Raw genomic sequence first — 22058 nt, 5'->3', positions numbered from 1 at the left:
TTTTCTCTAAATGTGGTTATTTATTGGTTTTCAGTACATCTGACAAGTTTTCAGATAGACCAGAACCTTACAACAGCAGAGGATGGTTATTAAATATCTCCTTACTGTGAACATAATGAACCATTGTAATAAACAGGCCAGACTGACCCGGGAGCCGCACGTCAAAGGAACAAAAGTAATGGAATGACCTCTTTTTTTAGCATCAACTGACTCAGCAGCCCCACAAACCCCTCCATATATTATCATGAGTATTGTACAGGTGGGTTGGACCTAAACAGAACGTCCGTACATAGAAAAATAAATACAGTTTGCTAAAATGAGGGCAAAATTCTTTTATCAGTGATTGTACCATGAAAAATCACGTTTTAAAAAAACTTTTAAGAGGCTTTTCATCTCTTTACATTAGATTGAGTTTCTCATAGTTCTAGGGAGGAATACATAGAATAACTTTTACAGAAATTACTAGCTAAAAATATACAAGCACAGACACAAACAAAGTAAAGCCAACAGAAATGATTCTTCATAAAACATAAAACAGCGCAGTGTAATCGATATCTAAAGACTCTTTACATGTAGCTCCTTGGTCTGCAGCTTTCTTAATTGTGATTACAAACTTTTCTGGGAAACTTAAGTTAATACAAAAGTCTTTTTTTTCTTTTAAATCCTATTTTACAATCCTGTCAAAACTTGTTTTTTAAAATATTTTTTGAGTAGCAAATTTGAGACGTTTTCTGCAATTATGTTCACTGAAGAGAGGACCCCCAGATAAGAAATTTCGACACAAAAGCAAACAGTTTCTGCAATGATAAGACAACAGATCTAAGCCAGGCGTTTGACGTAAATTTCGGGGGGTCAAACTGGTTTCCAGTGTGCTGCTTTGGACTCGCATCAAACGAGATGCGGTACAGTATCTCACACACTAGCCTTGTTCTCCCCAGCAGTGAAGCCAACGGACCTGATGACACTGTGATGTCTGACACAGATGGATGACATATCAAGCATAGACTTACATGAAAGTTATTACCATCACAATAAGAATGATCTAACAGCAATACTTATACATTAATATATACTGCAGGTTTCAGATGTTTTACAGTTCTTACATTAGCAATAATAGAAAAGGAAAACAAAATACACCATCAATTCATAAGAAAAATAGATAGAGGTTTAATAGTGGAAAACAGTGCAAAGAATAGTCGGGGGTGTTTTTTGTTTGCTTGCTTGTCTGTTTTTTAGAAATTGTTTACAAAAAATTAAAAAACAAAACTGAAAACAAGTCTAAAACATAGAAAAATGAAAACGCACGTCTGTAGCGTCTGGTGCTCTGGTCCAGACACGCTGCATACCACCTCTCTCCAGTACCTCAATGTTTTATGCTGTAGGTGTTGCTGGGTGTGTGTGTGTTGGTGTGTGCACTGGTCTGTGTGTATATGTGTCATTGTTTGATTGGGTATGTGTATGAGGGTGTGTGTATGTGTGGGTCAAAGAGAAAGAGACAGAGACAGAGAGTTTGTGTGTATGTATATGTATGTATGTGCATGTGCATGTGTGTGTGTGTGTGTGTGTGTGGGTTTAAGATTTAGCGTAGTGGTTCTCAACTCCGGTCCTCAAGCTCCGGCACTGTACAGGTTTTTGTTCCAACCAGGTCCTACAAAAACAAATAATTGAGTTTTTAAAAACCGAACTTTTGAATTTTGATACTAAGAGTGCACACAGTTCTCTGCAGCCTGCAAAAAAATAAGTTAAATAAAAGCTGTAGCATTTCCTCCCTGTGACATGAGCACAACAGAAACAGCGAGGTGCGTCGTCAAGGGAAACGCACGCCAGAGAGACCCGAGGTTGGAACAAGAACCCACTGACACGGTCGCCGTTGCGAGCACTCAGACACTAGGACACGCCAACTTTTGGCCAAAACATCATGGCGGGCGACGGTGGCGGGTGAACACACATGCACACAAACCGCCACCTCTCGCCGCGCACCTAAGAGGACTGACTGAAGCCGAGCAGACAAGGGCCAAGGCTGAGCACCACTGATCATGTGCAACAATGTGAGGCAGCAAGAGTGGGATTCTGCTGACCCTGTCCTTTATGTGACAGCTGAGAGCTCTATCAGCTGTCAAGCCTTCCCCTCATCACTCTCCTTTGTCTTGAAAATAGCATAACGCAACAAAACAAACAGAATTTAATAGAACAGAAGTGCTCGGCGCCGCCCTCCCTGACTCCTCTCGCTAGCACGTTGGCTCACGTGGGTCCCAGTAGGATTTAAGGATTGAAAAGGGGGGGCTTGCTGCTGCGACTTCAGCACTCTACTGGGATGACTGCGAGTTGTCGTTCTTGCTCTCCTGACTGGAGGGGGCCTTGTTGTTCCAGGGTGAGTGTGCCCCCAGTGCAGGCGAGCTGTTGAAACTGTCCTCATCCTCCAGGCCATTCGCCCCATCGAACTGCGTGTTCTCCAGTCGCGTGATCAGACGCTCGTCCTCGTCACCAAACTCCCCTCCCATCAGAGTGGGCTCTCCCACCATCATCACGTCCTAAAGGGGACAGCAAGGGCCGGTACATATTATCCCCATAATACAGGGGGGTGCGCGGAATGACTGGCTGCACGGGCGAGTTGTAACTGCTTTTTGCCTGTGGTCTAGGTGCGATCTAACTGGGTTTTATTCCAGCTTAACAACTACATTTTACCTAATGAAATGCATTTTCATTGATACTTCAAGGGACCATGCGTCATCAAGGTATCTGGCCCTGACCGTTCAGTCGTCCACGTGGCCCTGACTTCCTAGCCCTGTTCCAAGAACCAGGGTTGAGGGGAACTCCCTACTGGCCAGCAGTGGGCATCCCTGATCCTTGAGTGCTGCATCACGGGGGTTTTCATTCCACCTCGGGTCTCGTTCGCTCGATCAAGCAACCAATAAGCAAAGACAGCAGTGCTGTGTGAATCATCAGTGCTCTGATAGACTTAGTGTTAAACTCTAAAACCAAAGTCAATACAGCGGATTTAGAGAGAAAACCTGTCCCACTGGAAATCCCAGCCCATGGCCCCAGAACAATAGAACTTACTTAAAAGAAAGAGGTAACTTGTACCCCCTCTACATAAACCCTTAAACCTGTAGCCCCAGAGGACCAGGGACTGCCCATCACTGGTTCATATGAGGGGGATCCATTAACTTAATCTAATAATCCTCATTTGAATTACAGAAATCCCCCATCCCTCACATGATTCCAAAGCCCACCTCCAGAAGCCTCCCTAAACTATCCGCTTCCTGGCCTGCTGCTACACCTACTCCTAGGCAGACTAGCAACCCCTGGTATCACCATCTCCACCCACAAATAACTTTCTAACATCCTAGCCTTTCTTTTCATCCCCCTCCATCCTCTGTCTCATCCTCCCATGGAGGTGCAGATAGAGGTCAAGTAGATGTAATGCTTACAGGTACCTGGCTGGAGAGTGAGAAGTTGTTGGCTGGACTCTTCTTTTTGCTGTTGCTGTTGTTGTTGTTGCCTCCGCCGGTGCTCACAGTGCTTCCGCCGGACACCTTCCTTTTCCGCCGCTTGTTTGGAGCTTGTCTGGCTGGCTCAGCTAGAAACACAGAATAGGAGAAGATGTTAGAAGTACTGAAATCTGTAGTCATGACAGTCAAGTCATGCTACTGCAAGCTGGATTTGTTTATGGGTACTCCATGGCTTAATACGTTCAAGGGCAATACAGCCATAAATACCACTGGCAATTTCAAAACATACGTGTTACCTGGTGGGGCTACCATTCGTTGCCACTTTTGGAAGAGGCAGGTCTTCAGGCAGTCTCTGGGGCTCAAGCTGTAGGTCTTATGTCTGGACATCAACTCTTGCATGGGCTCCAATATCACACATAGCTTTAGGGAAGATAAAGAGGGGAAGCAAAGAGACATGACGTAACATTAATGGATTATTGTACGTAGTCAATGGTGCAGAGCTGAAGTGGTGATTTATTTCACAATCACAACACCTAAAAGAAAATGGTCACGGGGTGATTTAAACATCAGCTTCTGTTGTTTTTGATGAGATTATTAGTCCCTTTCGAGCGACACAATTATTATCTTATTGTAACACACATTGTGATTACATCAGTCAATTTCTGACTATTGTCAGATGTTGAAAATGGTGACAATAGGAACATTAGACAAGTAGTCTTAGAGCCCTAACATCAGTAACCTTATACAAGTGGAATTTGGAATAAGAAAAAGGCATGCTAATGGTAAACTCCATGGGAATAACACCAACACCCACGTTACAAAACAACGCCTTGTCAAGCTATTTGGCTTTTTCATAATCCATATAAAGTATAAAGTATGATGCTTATTATGTTACTGCCCTAGGATCACACAACTGATCCATTTTGGACGAAAGTGATAAGTTATCACCCCTGATAGTTCAGGTAAAACTGGGCGATTAAAAAAAAATATATATATATATATATATGATGTGCTTACACGGAGGTAGTTGAGCGTCGAGTTGGACAGCCCACATCTGGTGATATTCTTAGCCAGCTGATCGAGCATCTGCGGATCCTGTGTGATCAAGTGAAAAAGCGAGATCAATAATGATTACATGTACAGGATGTGCATTTGTGTGTGTGTGTGTTTTTTTTTCTTTTTTCTTGAGCCTGGAACTCACGTGCATAGCCAAAATGCTCCTTGGCAGGACCTCTCTGTGTTGTCTGATGCTGAAGTGCCACGTCTTGATCCTCATCATGTCATCAAACATGAACTCTAGGTACAGACGCCCCTCCACACAAACCTGTTCCCCAGGAGAGAGAGAGAGATCACAGCTCACACGTCATGATGCCAACAACAGGAGGAGAGGAGTCAGTGGGACATTAACCATACCTGCGTGAACATAGGTTTGCCGTTCTGAGTCACCATGGTGCACTGGTCGCAGTCGAGGGAGACAAAGTTACTGTGGAACGACTCCTTTGGATGCTTCAAAACGTAGAACAGCTCAGTGGCGCCCCCTTCAAAAATACTTCGAAAGTAGCGTGGAATCAACGTCCTGCCAATGGCTGCAGAGAAAAATTATCATAAATGCACATTCACCCACGTAGCGAAAGTGAGGAGTTATAGTAGCAGAGAACCTCACATGTATGAATAGGATACAATTTTAATCCAGAGAATGAAGGCAAACAGTTATTTGCCAATACTTAACTTACTATTAATCTCTGAAACACATTTAAACATATATAAAATACATGGAAATTTGAAGATAAAAACTATATTTTTCACATATCTCTAATGAAATGGGTTCCCTGCCTTAATATTTGTAATTAGAATCTGACAATACTTTAAACTTTCTGATAAATAAAAAACTTACTGTATCGTTTGGGTCCATCTTCCAGACAGAAAGTGATGGTGAGCATGGCGTCGTCCTCAAAAAACTCTGTGGTGAAGGCATCCCACCAGAGATTGTCACAGTCCTGAAAGAAGATGAAGAACCGTTACTCTCATTTTTCCATTCCTTCAAATCTGAAAGTTTTGAAACTCAAGTGTTTTACGTCATATTCTCAATAAAATAAAACATATCAATCAAGTCTAATACAGAGAAAAGACATAGAAGATATACAACATTTTCTCTATTTTACCCTGAAAGGGATCATGTTCAGTTAGCCTTTAATAAAAGTGGGTCAGTTATTGGTTTACATTCAACCCTGGTAATAATAAGTGAAAAACAGTAGGTGGTGTGTTTGATAGAGACGTGAGGCAGTAACATAGGATCATATAAATAAGGACAACTGAAAATAAGGAAGCAAAAATTCTTGTTTCCACAAATTTATGATATCTATAACCCCTCTACTCTTCTCTATGGCATGTTGTTTATTCAAATATCAAGTGTTAAGCTGGACATAGCTGTAGGTAAATGTAAATGTACACAGGTTATGGTGGTGTGTTGTGTGAAGGCCACAGAAAACAATATCTCATGTCAGCTACTCTGTTGCAGGCTCAGGCGTACCGTATAAACAGCTGGCACTCCAATTACATTTCAGCCAGGTTCATCAGATAATCCTATTAATTCATTAGAAAGTGAATTTGAATGAAGCCAGTAAGCTCTTGAGCTTTATTCCCCATAAAACTCCATACATGGTTAACTTCATTTGTTTTTTTTAAACACGTCAACAGTAAGTCTTTCACAGAACCTGCAGAATGTAACACACAGTAACTGCATGTTTTTGGACAGCAACAGTTTGGTGCTGATGTCTTAAGCTGTAAATGATGATGATGATGTGACTCTCACCTCTGTCCAGTTCTGTAATCTTTTGTTCAGCTCATATATCCTGTAGTCTGTCTGGTTCCCGTACGGTGTGGGTCTCCTGAAACAGAAACCATGAAGCATTCAACACTCCAGAGTCTGAGCTGCAGGTGAATTTTAAAATGAACAGAGAGCATAATGTTTTATGTTTTACTTGTGACTACACAAGGGTTCCCACTCTTTTGGAGAAATTATTTCCCAAGATATAGTATTTTTAATTTCCAGGTTGTGTTCATGAATGATAAAATATTCTTTAAAATTCCAGGTTTTCCAGGATGCGTGGGAACCCTGTGTATGCTCAGTATGTAAGCATCAGTGTCCTCACCCCATTCCAGGCTCCATGTATGACGGGGGGTACATGGGTGTAGGCCTAAGAGGACAGAAAAACAACAACAGTCAGCAACTGATTCCTAAGAAACCAAAGTAACAAAAAAAGGATACATTTAAAAAATACTGTAAAAAAGTATTATTATCTGTCAATCAAGTTGAATGTTGCTTCGTCTTGATTGGTGCATTTTTAGTCCACACATTATGAGCCAGCCTGTCTGTGTAGTTAAGTCTCATGATTTTATCCCATCATTATCTAACAGTGCAAATTGAAGAATGTGCTATACAACATCAATAAAGATCATTATTTATAAAAACGTTCGGCACCAAAATAGACGTTTTTGTGGTCTTCAGTGAAAATATCTAGGTCAAGACAACAAATCATAACATTAAGACTTGAGGCTCATAAGAAGTAAAGCGGAGACTCAGTGAATCACATGATTAAACCAAATGAATACATAAGGTGCATTAGTTTCAGACATCTTTTCCTTCATAACACAGCATGACCTGACAGTATGACCCAGACCTACCCCACATCTCTGTCAAGCATAGCGCCTGGGTGGAAGGGGGGAAAGCTGCCGCCGTTGGGGGGCTCCTTAGGAGAGTACAGCTTGAATGACTTTGACGAACAGCCTGCACACAACCAACAGGGCGGAGGAGGAGGAGGAGGAGGGGAGGAGGAAAAAAAGAGCAGAGATTTAGAGGAGATTTAGATTTAGCTCGTTCAAATCACAGCATCATCTAAGTAATCTGATCTGGGACGGTTTTGTTGAGATTTACTCAAATAAAAGCACGCTGCCAAAACAATTTCCTGCTGCTTTCATTATCTAATGCATCTTCAATCTGGTAAATGGACAAGAAAACAAATCATCATCATCATGAGGGGGGGGAACAGCAATATTTATTAGCCTGCAGAAAGTCTGAGAAACAATCAGGCTAATGGGACGAGATGGTCTGGTGTGTACTTTGTGTTTGTGTACCATCCATAACACAACAGGGTTCTCTGCATACAGCCCAATATGATCCTAACCATACTAGTCTGTGCTGTGTGTGTTCACCCCCTCTAGTTGCCTCTACCGCCCATCCCCCCACTCCCTCTACCCTGGCTGTTGTTAACCCTTCTCTGCCCAGATGAGGCATTCATGCTCAAACAATTTGGGGCTCTGAGAAAGCATCTATTTGGTATCCCAGCTCAATGAGATCCCACAGGAAGCCACAACTGCATATGATTAGGTCCGACCAAAGATATTTTAAATGCAAGCTCGCAGTGGTGGCCCAAACTAGCCCATCATAAACCGCCCTGCGGTGACCCTACTCTGTAGTACGGCAACAGAAAAATGCTGATAATTCGGATGAATTGAATATATGTGGTAGAGATTAATGCATTATCAGGTAAAGAGACGTTGGAAACAGTTGGTTCATAGAAAATCCTGAATGTTTCCATATGCCTACTTGATTGTGGTGTTTACGTATGCTTCGCTTGTAGATCAGGTATTCCCAACAGGCTCCTGAAGGCAGCATTATGGTAATTTGTTAGACTTAAAGTCACAATTTATGCAAAACAGTCAGTGGTGTAAACTTGGCATGTGAAGCGGTGATCGAAGCTTATTAAAATAGACAGAGGGAGAAACATGGGCACCCAATACGACTCACTTTACATCGGAACCAACCCTAAAATGAGATGTTTTAAAAAAAAACATTCTCATCACGTCTAGTGAACTGATGGATTTCCCCCACAGGCAGAGGTGGTGATTTAAAGTCAAGGCAGATACAGATGGAGGGAGAAAGGCACGAGTTGGGGTTAAGCATGCCTGCGTGAACTCCGATCGGTCTCTCCATCGGCTCCTCGAACAACTAGAACTCCTCCTTAATTTACTTTCGGCCTTTTCTTCCTCGCTTCAGCACACCCGGGAGAGTCACGGCAGGTCATGTTCTCCTCCCCATTACCAAGGAGGCAAACCTGCTCAGGAGCATCCAACAATGGTTCTCTATGCATTACCTCTGACCTATAGACCCACCAACCCACCCCCATACACCCTCCACAACACCACCAGCCATTAGACCCAGACAGCATTCAACCACATATGATAAGGCTTTGTTCAGGCCGGTGCTAACGAGCACCGTGCAACAATACATATTCCACTGCAACCAATAATTCCCCTGCTATAAAAACCTGTTCATTATCAGATGTTTGCTGTCAAATAAACATGCATCTTATTGCCTCTGCTGTGGAGTGTGATGCAAGCATATTCTGAAACATACAGGCTGCAGGATTGCTCACACACAGGTTATTCTCACTTCTAATAAAGAGCCACAGTCACCGGCAGTAAACCCATCTGCACCATATCTGCAGATTACACATCCCAGTCAAACAGAAGCACAACAACAGTTTAAAGACGCCAAACACAACAGTGTCAGGGAGGCATAATGAGTTAAAGTGCACATGACAAATAAAGATGAATAAGCCCGATTGCAGTCTGTAGACAAGCTCTCATCTCAGAAGCCGGTGAGATGTCACGATGCCGGGTCTCCATCAGCGGAGGAGAACTTTAAACACATTAATCTGCTGCAGTTAAGTCCGCCCAAACTGTTCAGTGCGAACAATAGAGCTGCATCCGGAGAATGGCCCCGAGCCAATAAAACACCCAGTGCAGTGCGCGAACCCTCCCAACATGACGGCCCCGCTTGTTGTGGTCTATTCGCGGCTTGATGTGTGGACATGCACCGTGGATAATTCAAAGTAAAGCCGGTGTTTATCACACAGGAGCGGGCGTCAGCTGCACACCAGGGCCGCATTCGCTTGCGGAGCACGGATGCCATTGCTAAGCTATAAACCTACTTGCTAAAGTATCGTCATCGCCGCCGTCCACTTAACAATCCCCCGTGCTCGTGTTTCCACCACTTCCTGTTGTTTGCTATGTGCCCGCGGAGCTGCTAAAACGGTGCGGCTGTGAGGTGGAGTTACCTGCAGAGAAATGTCCACCGAAACGCGGTGCTGCTCAACACCTCCGCTCGGTGTTTCTAGCCAGCTAGCCTCGCTGCTAGCCGGAGCGGCTGGATGATGGAGGAGGAGGAGGAGGAGGCGGAGGAGGAGAGCTCCTGCTACGATCCCAAAACAAGACGGCAGGACGGGAAGTGAGATGCCCCCGCTAGTCTCCTCGGTTCCCGTCAACTCGCAGCCCCCAGCAATATGAATTCGATGTCATGAGCTCGGGGGTCCGTGCTGCCTCTGCACTACTACTACAGGACCCTTTGTTCCTGCCAGCCGAGACACGAACAAACAAAGGCCCCGCCTCCTCCGGGGCTCCTCCGCCCATCCCGGCTCACAGACCGGGACAAACACGGGCCTTCCTCCCTGACAGGGCCCTCAGTCTGTCCTGTCACACGACTGCACCAGGGGGGCCCCCACTGGGATAAGAGGTAGGGGCCAATGTTGAGAAACAACACACATATCAGTCCATCCATTTTTACGAATATAGTACAAGATGGTCACTGTCCCTTGTACGTTTGCACCATAAACTACCAGTGGATGCTCGGGACATAACTTCAGTTGTGTACCTTAGTGTCATCAACTGTTTCGGCCTTTTAATCAGCGATACAGTCGGAACCTGAGGGTACGCTGAGGCTAAAGGTAAATCTGACTGGCCACTGGCTTGTATGGCTCAGTGGATCAGACATCATTACCTCTGTGCCTTTTTAAACTAAACACTGTCCCATTTTTTAACATAGGACAAAATGGAGAACATCCCTTGTATGTTCTACTGCACTAATTCATGCCTACCACCAGTTGATGTTATCGGATGTTAGTGGCCGACAGTATCAGCTTGATCGCTGTGTCAGACAGTCTGATACGACTGTTTTTTCACTGTACTATTCTTTGAAACAAAAGGATATCGATGAAAAAAGTATTTAGGGATCGTCAGTCCAATTTAGTGAGCTGGCAGTAAAGGGTGAGTTTTCTGTGTTAGATCAGTGACATTTTATTAAAGGGATAGTTCACCTCCTCCTCCTGCCTGGAGCCTCGTTCACGTCCGCGGGCGCACACACCGCACAAGCTCACGCCTCAATGCTCTCGCCCAAGTGGCACGTAAGCCCTTTAGGCTAAAGACATGGTGTAAATGACTCTGTTTCAAGTCGAATTTGAATGCCGGGGCTTGCGGACACTTGGATGACATCAGAGGAGCAGTATGGAGGCATTTAATGTTTTTTCTGTTATTTTTTACGTATGAAGAAGTGGTCCCCAGTTACTTTAATGGTATTTGGCTGCAACGCTGTTTACCCCTGAAACACCAAAAGTGTTTTGTGGACTCAAACACTTCACCTACCCTCCATCGGCATAGTGGTGAGTGGATAATGAGTGAATTAAAATTCTTGGGGTGAACTATCCCTTTAAGTTAATCCCTTTCTTGACCCCATTCAGACCTGGTATTAACATACGTCCTCAGTGATCCAATCAAAACTGGTCAGCGCTAAGTACATGTATGAACCATAGACTGTACATAAAGATGGACAACGCACCTCCACTTACTCCCACAAAAGAGCTGAGATAAAAATGCCACCATCTTGCGCATTTGGAGCCAGAGTCTGCACAGTAGCAATCAGGGGATGGAACCATGGTAACAAGGTCCCGTCAATGCGCGCTCATCTAATCACGAGTCAGTCTCAGCTGTCAATCATGAAGTTTCACCACATTTTTATACTATCAAATTTCTAATTAAAAATGAGTGGGGAAAATGAATACTTGGACATAAATCAGTGTGATAAGAAAACCCTAAAATGTCAAAAAACATATATTTTGACTTTTTAGATTGGCCCATGTCCCATCCTTTAATATGGAGGAGGCAGGGGTTATATTGCAGCCAGCCACCAGGGGGCAATAAAGACGCTTTGGCCTTACTTTTGGGGAACTGCCATGTCGTCCATCTTCATGTACAGTCTGATGTGAATGCAGGCAAATGCTTCCTCTATGTGTCTTGAGATAAGATCAATCAGACCACATTTGAAGGGGGTCTGGGACACATGTGGCCACATTCTTTATAGTCTCACCCTGCTTGTGATTAATACAGTCTTTAAAATGTCATTCTATATAAGACCCCACACACACTTGTTATATGATATATAACATGAAATCCTTCTAAGTATTTTACCAGAACAGAAACTCTTAGACCTACAAGGCCCACGCACAGGACTGGCTTGTTCTCCAGGTTCCACAGATTGGTTCTCTCAGATATTATTATTATTAATTATTATTCCTAGTGAAATCTGATCCATCTGAGAAGATTTCTTACTTAACTTGGTTAATTTATAAAGCTTTTTTATAATGTTGGCTAATTCCACAATATAATCAGTCATGCAAAACTAGGGTATAATGAATTTATTTTTGCTAGGGCTGCTGGAAGTAGGTAAACTAGCACTGGTCAATCATAGTGTATAGTACAGACTTTAACAATCCCAAAATGAAAATAGAAATTGCATTGATTGAATCTATGAAGTGTGACTCAGAGGTTCTGATTACACTGCTCAGTAAATCGGTGATAGTAGTTTCCTAAATGTGCTGTTTAATTTGTAAGGGCTTAGGAAAAATGATTGACTCAGACGACTCAAATCCTTTAGACCACAGTCTTGAGCCTGTCATAGCCCCAGATTATGTAAGGCTATAATCTGTAGCCTCACGTTTAATCAATAACCACTTGTGTTTACCAGTCATACGTGAAGTGATCTCACAGAGCAGTTAAAGCTCAATTTGTCAAGGCTTCAACTTGAGCCAGCAATTAGTCGGTGGAATAATATAAGCCAGCAGCGTAGATGAGAGGTGTAAAGCAATGCATTTCATTGAGAGCAAACACATCCGACCACAGTCTTACCACATAAACCCCACATCAGACACAGAGCCGAGATATCATCTTGTGTTCAGTGTTCATACTGGAGGAGACAACATCACAAAAAGTTTGAATGTGAATAGGATCTTATCTTTTTTTTTTTTTTTAAAGAGCCCTTCATATAACTGCTTGGACCTGGAATTTCATGTTGCAAAGACACAGCTGGAGAATATTTCTTCCAAGTTTTCATCTCACCACTAGGTGCCAAAAAATATCAAAGATAAAAACTTTGATAATTATCACTTTAAATGTCTCATGATTATCTCTTTTAAGTTTTAAAGACAGTAAAAGTTGTGGTTTTAAACTCATCTTTATGAGCAAAAACTGACAAACACAACAGCAAATCATTTAAAAAATCTGAGGAAGATCAATTATGTTTTATAGCCTTCCTCCTCACTGTGCTTGTATAAGGCATATCCATTTAATCGATATATAGAACCTTTCTTATTGAAGAAAATTATACTGCGATCATTATTGATATTGTTTTATTGCCGAGCCAACACATTTCTTCCTGCTGTAGCCTTTTCTTGTTACCAAAATGTTGTTCAGCTAAAATGAAGAATCTCTTCTACATGAAGTAACTGGAGTCCAACCAAGAGAGACAGAGAAAATAAATTATTGAAGAGTCACAGGGTGAATAGAAGGTCCTTTGTCATAACACAGGCCCAGGGAGGTGGGGGATCTCATGTTGATTCCCTGCTCTGCTGCCCTCTATTCAGTGTTGATGGACTGACACTGGGAGACGTGACAGAACAGCATCTCCCTCTGCTGGTAAATGCTGCGAACATCTTCCCTCAGGCTTCAGATGAGAAGGATAGAACAACATTCATCCAGGAGGTTATTCTGCATCCTATTACCCAGACATCTGATTGAAATCTATATTATCTGCATTGCATAAAACTGATTTAAGATGGATCAACAAGAAATATGCATTATACTGTATGGGACATTTCATGAATTTCTGTGAGAGTATTTCATTACAAGAGCTGAATCTTATTTCTTCTGAATTCAGTAAAAAATCTTTACACACCCGCACCTTGTAAACAGGGCTGTCAGGCAGTGATAACACTAAAGGCAGCATCAGAATATGGCAGTCATACACTACACGAGAACTAAGTCCTATTTTAGTCACCGGAAAACTGGTGTTGCACTACATAAGATCTGATGCACTTGCTTATATTTATAGATCTCTGGCTCCTAAGACCACTTTACATGTGCTATTTTATGCTCCGGTGAACTGCAGAGCATTCACACACTATCACATTCATCTGTTCCCATGGAAAAAAATAATGTGGTCTCTAAACAGGAAAAATTGAAAACTCATCAAATATTTAATGGTTCATTATTCCAGCAGTTTGACACGTTTTACTTGAAGAAACTGACTGTGTACTTGACTTATGACAGAGACAATGAGGTTTTACAGAGAGAACCTGAACAGAACGCTGGCGAAACAGCATGTTCAGATTCATGTTGCTGCTTTTCTAGACGCCGCCGTGGAAGCACGAACCTGTCAGGGACGTTGTTGAGACACCTGACTGGTGGTGATAAAAACATGGCAGCAGACAGAATGAACACAGACTGCACCCAGAGGATACTGCTGTGGCTTGACAGGAGGAAGTTACACCGCACGTGTTCCCGATAAACCGAAAGATAACAGAAGGAAGCCAGTATGTGAATGTCAGTGTGACGGTTGATGCTGTTGGACATTTGCAATGACACAGGTCACTGATCTGACTCTAGCCAATCCCTGAGGTCCGCTGCAGAGGACTGTTGTTGACTAATCGGATGTGGTGCAGTTTAAACTGTAGGATTGAACCTCATTAATTAAACAATCATTTTAACAGCTTTCTCTTGTTGGGCAAACATTCAGAGAACAGAATTACATGTCCTGAAAATAAATCACAAAAGCTTCTTTAATGTGTCTGCACCTCACATAAAATAAAATCTTCACTTATAATACAGTACAACTCTGTTTTAACGTGTCCTCTGAAACTAAACAGCAGAGATAGCGTCTGCAGTGATAAACAAAATGTATTTAATTTTTTATGTATATTTTTTTGTGTCATATCTTAAAGGCCACTTTAAGAATGCAAAAAATACAGTTCACATATTTATTCCTATTTAAATGTTCTTATAACTTTTTAATAACGGTTTACATTTTTTATAGTTTTATAACTATGTTTATATCTATATTGAAATAATTAAATGTCGCCACTGTAAATGTGTCAAAATAAGTCAAAAATATGAATGTACTTTGTAAAGTTGAGTTGTCTCTGAGACAAATGAGACACGTCTGTTTGCACTGTTATCGAGTATAAGACAATAAAAATCTTGAATCTTGAAAATCACAATAAAAAAAAAACAATGGTTTTATGGCAGAAATCCCTTTAACAGACAGAAAATGTAAACGTTCACCTTGATTGGCTTGTAATTTATTAAATCTATCTGCGCCGTTCATGGTCTGTTTGCACAGTTAATCTTTGAAACCTAGCAGTACCTCAACCAGGTTGATTCAATCTAATGAAGGTTCATATACTGTATTTACACAACAGCCCTGAGCCTTGAATAGTCCTGAACCCACACACACAGGTTGTACACAGATTCTCCATGCAGCTTTCAAACAACATCTGCGGCTTTCCTCGTGCCTTTTGTTTTCCGCACGGCTCTGTTTCAATCTGAACGCTGCTGCTGTCATGTTCTCTCTCCGTATCAGACCTACTTTCATGTCTAAAGACTCTGCAGCTTGTACGTCTCTCACAAATAAAAGGTGCGCTTTGATAAAAAAAATCCCTTTCTACCTTCCCACACATTTAGTTTTCTTCCCATCCTCCTCCCCCCCATGTGGCACATGCCAGCTTTCCTCTGCCATCCTGTCGGCCTGCAGAAGATGTGACATCACTACAGCTCGTCTCCTCTCAATGCGCCCCCCTCCTCATCTCTCTGACTCCCCAGCATCTCTGTCTCCCACGCATTCCTTCTTTCTCTGCCTCTGCACACACAGCCATTTTGATCTAGCAAACAAGATCTGAGGGACTCACTGGTGTAGAGAGAGAGAGAGAGAGAGAGAGAGAGAGAGAAAGAGAGAGAGAGAGAGGAACTGAGTAGGAAAAAAAAAAGAGACGCAGGCTTTCAGTGCAGTGAAATAAAGCTGAGGCAGTCATGTTGTTGTGTAATGGTAATCAAAAAAGAAAAAAAAAACGGCTGCCATTTTGGCTCTGCTTTAAGCCACTTTTCTCCAATCAGGAGCCATGTGACTTTCTGCATGAGGTAACGCCACAGTTACTGCAAAAGGCAGTGAGCGAAGGATGAAGGAGCAACAGAGAGAGGAAGAAAGAGGAAGAGAGGGGGTAGAGAGTAAGATGAGGGAGGGGCTGGAAAGAGATGGGTGAGAGACGGAGAGAGTGTCGAGCAGAGGGGAGTGTATGGTTGAGTGGGTGCATGTGAAAATGAAGGGGGGGGTATCTTAGGCTCACAGGCAATCTATTTTTACCATTTAGTTTGAACGGAGGATGTGATTGGCTCTGCCGTGTAACGACGAATCTCCTTCATGCTGGCGAACAAAGCCTTAAAAAGGCTGATTCACAGCAAAGTCAAAACAACAGCAGGATGCCACAAGGTTGTCAATGAACCAGACAGACAGGAGAAGTGTGTTCCTTCACATTCCCTCCTCATGCCTGCAGTCATGCAAATATGCTCCGTTTAAAGTCCTTTATCCAATAACATTGGGACCCTGGTAACAAAACAAAGACGACAGAGGGCAGGTGAAAAGAGAAAGTGATCTGAGAGTAAGAGTTGACTTGTTTTTCTTAAGCGCAGACGCGCACACAAAAGGATGGGGCGGATCTTCCACCCACCATCATACAAGAATGTAAACAAACCAGTCGTCATTTATAAGGGTAATAATTCACAGAGCAAGAGCGAAACTGCAAACCAGTGTTGATCGATGTTGCTCTGTGTTTCTCTGAGAGATCCACAAGCCGAAACTTGTCCGAGCCGGATCCTCATAAAGGTTTACATGTGTGTGTGTGAGCATGGTGGACATTTGCAAGCATGCCTGTCTGAGGAAACCTTCGTGTGTGTTCGATTGTTGGTGCACACACAACATGCACATGGCAGATCTCTCGGTTGGACCTCTTTGGTACGTCCTTCCAAAACATGTGGATGCCATTAAAAGTTTCTGCTCCACTGTAAAGTCTGTCAACAGAGGGAGCGACAGAGGCAGAGATACTGGAAAACTACAGAGGAAGGAGCGAGGAATGATCTGAGAAGAGAACATCAAGCGGAGGCCCCTCTAATATTATTCCATCTGATAGCCGACTACCAATGAATCAGAGCAGCCCCATTAAAATGATACTGACACCCTAATTCAATCTGCGTCCTCTCAGATCCCCCCGAGCAGATGCTACGATTCAATTTCTATCTGTTACTCGCTCCCTCGTGCTGCACAGAGCCCGTCCCCTGGCACTGTGAGGCTCTTTGCTGTGCGCAAGGCGACTGTCTTGAGCCGCCTGCCTGCTCTCACTGGGAGACCATTAAAGAGAAATTGCTCTCAAGTCACAAAGGAACAAACACTCGATGGGAGAGAGCAGATTAAAAGGTGTGCTTGATAAAAAAAATTGCCAAAACATTTTGCCTGCCAAACACTGACATGTGAAGACAAAGATGCAGACAATACAAAGACATGTCTAAGATCCACACAGCAGCTTAACTCCAAACATGTTCAACTCTTAGTTAAATCCCTCATTAATGGTGGAGAGCGCCCTTCTCTCCTGACACCTTAACATGCCTTACTAACACTTACTGATCACTTTCTGTGCACTTCTTAACCTCATCTCCTACACTTTGTCTCCCTTGAAAAGATTTAGCTCTCAGCGCTTACTTTGAGGACTCCAACTGTTCTGCAGCTTTAGTGTTGTCCCCTCTGTTGTAAGTCGCTCTGGATAAGAGCGTCTGCCAAATTAGTAAATGTAATGGTTTAAACTCGTGAGAGAGCAGCTTTAAACCGTTTTGCAATGACTCTACTGATGTGCTTTGGCCTCGTTCAGTGCAGGGCCATGGGAAGAATATGAGAAATTATTCTAGTGACATTAAGCAGTGATTTCTAACAACTCTTCTAAACATGTAAGAGCACAAATAATCAAGAAGCAGAAGAAAAAGGGTCAGAAAGAGTGAAAAGAGTCGAGAGAAAGTGGAGTGCTTATTGATATTTCAGTGTCTGCCTGTGTCAAAACTCAAAGAGCCATTGATCTGCTGCACAGCGTGCTTGCGTCAGTGCGAGGGATCTGCTGAACAACTCAATCCCAAAGTGCGCTAGCCTCACTCTATAACCCTGTTTTAGGACATGTGTTGAGAGTGTAGCGCGGCTCCACCATCACACACATGCATGCACACACAAGCTCACACAGCTTGACACTGGCCCTGGGCGGCTTTGCAACACTTTTACATAAGTCATCTTTCTGACAGTACCTCTGAGCACAGACACAGGGGCGGGGGACCGGGGAAAAGAGGGAGAAGAGAGATAGAGACTGAAAAAAGGGAGAGGGAGTGAGAGTAGGTACTCACCGGGACAAGCACAACCTCCAACAGACATCTTCTCACATGTTGGGCTCTGCTCGCAACGAAACAGCTGCACTCAGTCCACACGCTGCTTGCATGGGACAACTCTGAGGAAAACAACACAGACAGGGGGGTGGAGAGATAAGAGGGAGTGGTAAAAAAGCAGGGCATGTACACCACAACTACACTCCTCTCTCTCTCTCTCTCTCTCTCTCTCTCTCTCTCTCTCTCTCTCTCTCTCTCTCTCTCTCTCAGTTAGAGGCAGGAAGTTGGCAGTGGTGCTCTGGCTGCATCATTAATAGGCATATTGCAACACAAGTGGGAGGGAAAACGAGAGAGAGGAGTGAAATAGGAAGAAAGAGACTTTAATGGTAGGACTGGAAAAAGTAATATAGAATGGAGCTAAGGTGTGTGTTTCCTTGCGTGTGTGTGTGTGCGCAAGGAAGAATGCATGAGGGAGGCAATTAGAGCAAAGGAGAGGAAAAATAGAAAATGCACAAAGTGTGTGTGTGTGTGTGTGTGTGTGTGTGTGTGTGTGTGTGTGTGTGTGTGTGTGTGTCAGTGATGTATCATCTATTTTTGCCCAGCGCTGCTGTGGGAGATAAACATACTCAGTAGGAGCCCAGAGGCAGAGGGTCATTACTGCCAAACAAACACACATGCATGCACACGTACACACACACACACACACTCACACACTCACACAGCCTGCCTCGTGTATGACAGATTTCCATCTCTCTTTCTGTCTCACTGCTTCCCTCCGTTTTTCTGCTGCAGAGAGAAGACTGGTGTTAATCACTACAGACAGTATTGATTAAAAATGCAAAGCCCACCTGGAGCGCAGGGACACTGGAGGCCCATGGGAGGCAGGAATAAGCGCGCACGTATAAATGAGCTCACGCTAGTCACAACCACGAAGAACTGCATGTAAACAGTGTGACTTGACTGTTTACCCAGCAGCCTCTGCCTCTTCTCCCTCTTTTTCCCAATCTTCTCTTGCTTACTTCGCTCTGTCGATTTAATCTTCACACTCTGTTGATATTACCTTGACCTTTCTGCAGCTTGATGTGATTTTGTTTCATTTCCTTTCCCTCGTCCACGTCTGTGGCCTCCCTTCCCATTCATCCCATAACTTCTCTTGGCTGAAGCGTGCCGGTTCTGTGAGCCAATAACCTCATAATCTCACACTTCACTACACAAACACACGCGCACATATTTAACTCCCATGAGCTGGACGTCTTTGTTGCCCACGTAGCTGATCCTGTCAGAAATACAAAGATACGGTGTAGAGGCAGTGTTGTTTATGTGGTGGTACTTGTGTATTGGTATTTAGAAGGATTGTAGAGTAGCTCAAAAAATGTGTCAAAATAGAAATTAATATGAATCCATCCATCACTTATCTATAATGCATATCCTTTGAGAGTCATTGGGGGGGGTCATCAAATGTAACAACCTGTTGAAATAGTTAGAAAAAGACATTCAAAAGGGTCAAAATGAACTGTACTATGTACTGTGGATCATCTGATCGGGCTGTAGGTCAAACCACTGCTTTACTACAGTAGTACTACAGTAGGAATAGTCCATTTATCTCATGTACTGAATCACCCCCCAAAGTGAGTTGAAGCCCAGTTGAACAAACCTCAGATCTCTGTTGTCTGTCACTCACAGCCGATACACTAACAAAAGACAAAACAACTGTCTCCACTGAAACGAAAGCTGACAGGCACATTCCCCACACACCAGCCCACTGGCAGAGACATCGCAGCTAAATGTCATAAACGGTGTCAGACACTGTTCTCAGGACTGAGACACAATGAACAACCCTGCGGGCCTCCTCATCTTTTCCCCTTACTTGTCTCCCGCCCCTTTTCATTTCCTCTTCACGCACACTCACACTTTTTTTTTGGGTCTCAGTCTGTTTCAGGGTCTGTGTCTTTCTCAGCTCCTCTCATCCCTCCCTCTGCCATTCTGTCACCATTTGGCTCTTTGTGAGCCTCGCATTAGGTCGCGACATTTACAGCAGATTAACACCAGCTTCTGCTACTGTACAAATGGACAACTCTGAACAAAGACGGAGATGAGTGATAGAAGGGTCTGCTCCCGACAAGAGAGAGAGAGAGGGAGAGAGAGAGACAGAGGGAGAGAGAGGAGGGGTGCGTGAGTGTGATTTGGGAAATGGCTTCTTCTTTTTTGTCCAGGAGCGATTAGGCTTTTGAAGCTGATGCACTTCGCCGCTGTCATGCATGCTCGCTCTCTCACGCTCTCACTCTCACTCTCTCTCTCTCTCTCTCTCTCTCCTCTCTCACTCTTGCGGATGCAGAGATTCCCGCTCTGTCAACACATCCGCACATTGCTCAAAAAAGCTCTGGGAGAATAATGAAGTTCCTCCACCGCTGGGCTCCGTCCCTCCGCTGTGGAACCACTCAGCAGCAGACGCAGCAGTTCCATAACACTGCGTGACAGACAGCAAAGTGCCCGCACACGCACGCATGCACTGGCTGCATGGTTTACTCACGGCACACATGCACTCACACATTAACACACTCTTCGCATGTGGCCCTCTGACAGCGTGGCAAACACTCGCTTTGCCCCGAATTCCCGAACAGAACATTTTAAAAAGGCTCCTGGTGGCACGCTTGTTTCCCCAGGTGAGGTCATGCTACCAAGGCTTACCTCTCTGTCTTTTGTCTTGCAGCTGTTTGGCGACCCCTCCCTCCTTTTTCTTTCTTTTTCTCCACTCACTCACTCACTCTCTCTCTCTCTCTCTCTCTCTCGTACAGGCAAACACCGTCAAACAAGCTCCATCTCTTACCGCTTACCTTTGTCTCCTTCTCTCTTCTGCGCCCACGCTCGCTCAGGAAAAAGTCCGCCTGGGTCAGCCACGCAGAGGAAACCAAGCTGGGCCAGCGGAGAGATAGAGAGAGGGAGAGAGAGAGAGAGAGAGAGGCAGAGAGTGATGAGCAGATGCAGATAGGAGTCACAAATGGAGAGGGGGGGGCTAAAGCAGTGTGCAAATTGGATGATGAGAAGGAAGGAAGGAGGGAGGGAAGGAAGGAAGGAAGGAAGGAAAGAGGTGGAGAGGAAGAGGAGGGGAGGGGGCAGATCTCAGCTGCACTGGTATGAATATGACGCAGAGGCAGCAGCCAGAGCCACTTCTCCTCTTCTCTCCTCTCCAGCCCCATCCCTCCATGCCCACCGAGAGGAGAGAGGAGAGGGGGAGAGAGGGCACTGTATCCATGGCAACGGCAGAGCAGCGGTAGGTAGCGGTGAGGGAGTGGGTTGGGGCACAGTGGTGCTCCTCTCCTTCTCCTTCTCCTCTCAGAAAACAGGGGGAGAAAATGTGAGCAACAGTGGGTTGTTTCGGACATGACAGGTGATGAGAGGCAGAACATTTGGGCCTGTTGTTGTGTCTCATGGGAAACCACTGTAAATGTAGAGCAAGAACAAGCATCAAGTAATGGAATAAGTAACTTTAAATGTGAATTTATTTAACTTTGGGTCCCCTCACCACAGCATATTAGAGCAGGGATTATGTGGATTGCTGCAAACACACGGATTACAACTTGAGTTAAAAAAAATTATAATTGCGTCTGTGTGGAGCTGAAAATAGATCCTCAAACTAATTATGCATATGCAGAGATTAATGGGACACCGTTGAAGCCATTTAGTGCATTGTTCATTCATACTTATTCCCACACTCATCCGAGGCAATTTTGGGGGTTCATGTGTTGCTCAATGATGCTTCAACATTTCGACTGGAGGAGCCGGACACAGGCCTAAAATGGTCTCATTCTTTATCGAGAATTCATGTTCTTCGAATGGAAATGCAGCAAGGGACACAACCGATCAGCGAGACTCGTAATTGTTGCCGTAGGGACTCCTGGATCGACGCCAGGAAAGATAGAGCACAGCCGAGACAGAGCTCCACTGCAGTGGGTCTGTAACCTGGTGGCGTCTGTTGTTTTTTGACACTGCTTGGCAACAAGGATGCTTTCTCAGATATGCGTGTGCGGTGCT

At 44.0% G+C, this 22058-nt stretch overlaps 1 protein-coding gene across 5 annotated transcripts; it reads right to left on the bottom strand.

Annotated features, from left to right (window-relative positions):
- Positions 1-21006, bottom strand: ldb1a (LIM domain binding 1a). 5 transcript variants are annotated; one of them, XM_035172034.2, is made up of 12 exons: positions 20861-21006; positions 18048-18148; positions 7137-7239; positions 6605-6649; positions 6265-6340; positions 5347-5449; positions 4866-5038; positions 4654-4776; positions 4470-4547; positions 3749-3872; positions 3432-3580; positions 1-2531 (listed from the first exon to the last, which is right to left on the bottom strand). In XM_035172034.2, the coding sequence occupies exons 2-12, from the start codon at positions 18073-18075 to the stop codon at positions 2307-2309; spliced, it is 1227 nt and encodes a 408-aa protein (XP_035027925.1). In that variant the 5' UTR covers positions 18076-18148; positions 20861-21006; the 3' UTR covers positions 1-2306. The 5 variants fall into 5 exon arrangements, with proteins under 5 accessions (XP_035027925.1, XP_035027926.1, XP_035027928.1 ...); XM_035172035.2 differs by having other exon boundaries at positions 3438-3580; XM_035172037.2 differs by having other exon boundaries at positions 1-1648; positions 20861-21003.
- Positions 21007-22058: the final 1052 nt, after the last annotated feature.

The sequence above is a fragment of the Hippoglossus stenolepis genome, chromosome 12, assembly GCF_022539355.2.
Source record: "Hippoglossus stenolepis isolate QCI-W04-F060 chromosome 12, HSTE1.2, whole genome shotgun sequence".
Taxonomy (NCBI): Eukaryota; Metazoa; Chordata; class Actinopteri; order Pleuronectiformes; family Pleuronectidae; genus Hippoglossus; species Hippoglossus stenolepis.
Note: the sequence above shows the minus strand (reverse complement) of the source record. Positions and strands in the feature narration are given on the sequence as shown.